We start from the raw sequence: 4,256 nt of genomic DNA on the forward strand, positions 1-4,256 counted from the left end.
ACTTGCCTCCAGCCCTGACCTTTGCTGTCAGTAAAACTTGCACAAACTTGTAATTGTTAACTAGTTCCCCCATAGAACATGGGTGGTATTTTGGGGTCCCCGGGTGCCCTCCAAGAACCCACTTGCCTCCAGCCCTGACCTTTGCTGTCAGTAAAACTTGCACAAACTTGTAATTGTTAACTAGTTCCCCCATAGCGTGCTTGCCATTTTCTCAGGACAGGGTTTGAAAATGCTAGACATCTACAGTAGTAAAGATTTTATTGTGCTGCCAACGGACTGTAAAACTTGATTACATGACACTGGGGATTGCCTAAACCTCATTCCCACTGATTCAACTGCTCAGGGTCGGGGGGATGTGAGCAAGGGAGGTGGCTTCAAGTCACGTCCGGAGGTGGTTTAGCATGAAGGGCAGGAGCCAGCAGCAGCCCATTCCCACCCAGCTGCTCGCACTCTTCGACCAGGTGAGCCCAAAGTGTTGCTGAGGAGCTGAGGAGGTCGCAGGAGGCATGCGTGGCTGAAATGATGGATGAGCATTTGGCCTGTTGCTGCCTCATCACATGGAAATCTTGGGGAAGCCCAACCTGGAAGGAGTGACCTGAAATTTTTCAGTAAAAAAATCCCTTCCATTGAGAAACTGTCTCCCTTGTTGGCCCCCTCTCTTAGTTTGCTGCTGACATGGGAGTTTTCCCTCTAAGGCAGAACTTTCCACAGCTTATATCCGTTTTATATCCATTTATTTCACTGCTAGACTTTTTCATATTCCAAAGGACCATTTATGGTAAGAAAATACAGTTTCCAATAAATAATCAAAGTGATCATATTTTGGAGGAGGAAAAAAAAATCGTAGTAGGAAACTTTTGCAAAAAAAAATTGGCCCGCACTGAACTTTGAGCCAGCATGATATCATTTTTCCTTCCAATAAATCTTCTGGCTTATTTCTGCACCCGAACTGCAGCGAGCCAAGAGGGATTCCTGAACGCTCGGGTATAGTCAGCCCTTCCCCTCCTGGGCCATGCTGCAGAAATGCCACGAGCTTTTCAAAGCTACCTCCAGGATTTGGTTAGTCAAGAGTAAGAGAAACAACAGACTAATAACGAGGCCCCTCCAACACAAAATCAAATGGCATTTTCTGCTACATCGGTGAGGTAAGGCCCAGAGAAGGGGAAAGCCCAGCACTGAAGCTACCCAGAAGGGAGAAGATAGTGGATAGAAGAGCCTCCTTGCAAAGACCCGCTGTCAATAAAACATGATTTCAGGGCAGCTCAGGCAACGTGCAAAAGTGTAAGAAGGAAAATCCTAAACAGCAAATCTTAGCGAGGGGAACACCCCGCTCTGGAGCCTTTCCAAGGCGACCGCTGGACTGAGGGGCATCGGACCTCACGCAGCGTGGTGACCGCAGGAAAACAACTGCTAAGGGGATCTGTAGGGTAATTCTGCAAGTTGTCCCCTTGGTGTGAGGTGCTGCTCTTGCTGCTCTGGTGGGAGTGTGAGTGGCATAAGGCTTCTACTCCTGGCTTCGACAGCCTACTTCGAATGGAGTAAAATGCCAGATTTTATCCTGTGAAGCTGCTAATTCCTCCTCTTCTTCCTCTGGAAAGACGGTCTGAGTAAGTGAATTCTCTGTATTTGGTGAAACCCAAGACCCTCTTCATGGGTACACCACTAGGTCATTCAAGTACATCCCATATCTTTTTTGAGGGGAAGGGAGACAGAGATAGTGTTACACACTGTGCAGCAATGCTGTTAACTGGAGTGGAGCATCACAACTTGGATTTATTAGCAGGAGGCCGCAAGACCTACACGGCAGGGGATGGAACTGATAACCTTGTCTCGCATCCGTCTGAGCAAATGTGTCCCCTCCCTGTACGCTCAGCAGAGGTTTAGCACTTCTCACAAGCCTTTTTGCAATCGCAGGCGTTTTACAAACATATGATACTTCACACTTAAAGCCATGACAGGGGCATATGGGACTTCCTAGATGCTGATGGATGAAATTGGTTTGGCTACGGAAGAAATCGAGGGTCTGCTTTGAGTTTCAAGGCATTCTGCTGATTTTGGTGAACTTCCGATTTATACTGGTCAATCAGACTTACTTGAAGTTAAACAAGCAGCAGAGTTCAAACAGAAGAAAATGTCTCCTTTTCAGTGGTGCTCAGCACTTGAAGCCTCAAAATTTAGAGCAATGAGAAGTTTGAAGATCTTCCCATCCCCAGTTTTTAAAATGAGCCTTTTCAGGCAGGAAAAAAAAAGGTATACTTTAAACAGAAAAAGGTACCAGCATGCTGTTGGCAGCAGCAAAGTTGAGTTTGAGACATCGAAAAATGAGGTAATGCTGTGAAAGAGAGAGATCTGTTGCCAAAATCAGACCCCTGAAAGCCAGTGGACCACTCCTGGCCCATCATCTCCTGATAAAAGCAAACTTAGCAGCCAGAATGGAGATAATTAGCTCTCTCCTGGTTTTCACTGGTATTTAACAGAGTTGTTTCTTGATGTTGAAAACACCATATCAGGCAGAGCCCTAGAGAGAAAAGCTGAGATGCTGAGAGCTCTCACCTGCAAACGGCAGAGACTGAGACTTTGCTCTCCTTGATCCCAAACAGGAATTTGAAGGGGCGCCTGACTGATGGAGAGGACCTGCCTTTCAGTGGGCAAAGCGGGAAAAAGGCTTATGTTTCCCCAGACAAAATTTCAAATGCTCGAACTCTGGCCTCACGCTGAGCTAAAGCGACCACCCACGTTCTCCTGCAAAACGCAGCTGTAAATCCCTCCCCAGCCCAAGCCGGGGACGCGTGTCTCTCGCCGGGCGCCGCGTGGCCAGCGAGTGGGGCAGCAGCAAGCCTCAGCGCAATAATGTGTTTTCCGTCCTCTAACACCTGACAGTAGCAGGTTCTCACCGACAACTTGGTCCCGTCACTGCATACTTTCCAAAGGGATACTAATCAAACAGATTAACGTGTTTGCCTTTAATTTTACATTTTAGAAACAGCTGTTGAGCCACCTCAATGCCAGCAGTGCCTATTGCCAGCATAGTGTCATTAGCAATCATCGCCGCTGTAATAGCACCATTATCTCCTGCTAAAAGGGTCACTGATGGCTCAGGACAGAGCTTCGGGGAAGCGAAAACAGGTCGGATGAAATGAGGTGGAAACGGCAAACTATTGCTTCCATCTTAACTTGAATAAAGACCCACGGATGCCACGTAGAAGGAAGTTAATGTGCACAAGCAGCAAAAATTTTGGCTAGAGTGTCATCAAGGAGGTGGGGCTTGCACTAGCTCTCGTGTCACTTGGGCTAATGTAAAGCATATAAATATGGGGAAGAGAGAATGGGAACACTACCAACCCAACAGTCTTCATCTCTCAGAGAAAATTTCTCTCCATCTCTTGCTGCCACTTCTCTGGGTAAGTCTGATGACCTCCCTTTTCATTTCTACCTAATTTTGCAGAGCTGTTTTTCTTAAGTGCTGTCTCGCTAGTCCAAGAATATGAGGTCCTCTCCAGTCCTAGAGCACACTGGTGTTTTGGGGCCATCATCATAACTACAGCTCCTTCAACTTGGCACAGAGGGTCTTTCTGGGCACATATGCTACAGGGTTTGGAGGGATGGTCTTCCAGACTAGTTTGGCCTTTTGGGGGACTGATGTGAGCATGTGGATAGAGATGGACTTCTGGTTATAATCATTAGTCATTTACTGTGACTTGTGAAGCCTGATGCAGAAAGCTCTCCTTCCCTTTCAAGCCAGGACGTCTTTAGAAAGTCCATCTGCTACTTTGGTCTCATTTTCATGCCAAAGGAGATGAAGGACATAAGATGCTTGATGACAGCCTGTTTCTCGCTGTGACTCCTCTGCCTCTTAGCTCCAGACCTCACCCTGCTCACCATGGCTCTCTGGATCCGATCACTGCCTCTCCTGGCCCTTCTCGCTTTTTCTGGCCCTGGGACCAGCCATGCGACTGCCAACCAGCGCCTGTGTGGCTCCAACTTGGTGGAAGCTCTCTACTTGGTGTGTGGAGAGCGGGGTTTCTTCTACCCTAAGGCCCGACGGGATGTTGAGCAGCCTCTAGGTAAGTCGGACTGTTGGTGAACACAGCTGTGTGCTATGCGATGCAAAACATAACCACCGCCTATCTTTGGCAGTGACACCAGGAATGTCCTTGATGGGGAATGCCAGGAATACCTTTAACATACCAACAGCATCACATTGCCAATGAAAAGCTCTTCAGGTTAAAAAGGCAGATGGGAGGGCAGGCAGGGAA

At 47.7% G+C, this 4,256-nt stretch overlaps 1 protein-coding gene across 1 annotated transcript in view; it reads left to right on the forward strand.

Annotated features, from left to right (window-relative positions):
- The first annotated feature begins 3,880 nt into the window (after nt 1–3,880).
- INS (insulin) overlaps nt 3,881–4,256 on the forward strand; it is a 3,533-nt gene continuing 3,157 nt past the window's right edge. Inside the window, exon 1 of the mRNA XM_010131049.1 lies at nt 3,881–4,064. Coding sequence (XP_010129351.1) covers nt 3,881–4,064 — 184 coding nt within the window. The remainder of the gene's footprint in view (nt 4,065–4,256) is intronic.

Source organism: Buceros rhinoceros, unplaced genomic scaffold (genome assembly GCF_000710305.1).
Source record: "Buceros rhinoceros silvestris isolate BGI_N320 unplaced genomic scaffold, ASM71030v1 scaffold10092, whole genome shotgun sequence".
NCBI lineage: Eukaryota > Metazoa > Chordata > Aves > Bucerotiformes > Bucerotidae > Buceros > Buceros rhinoceros.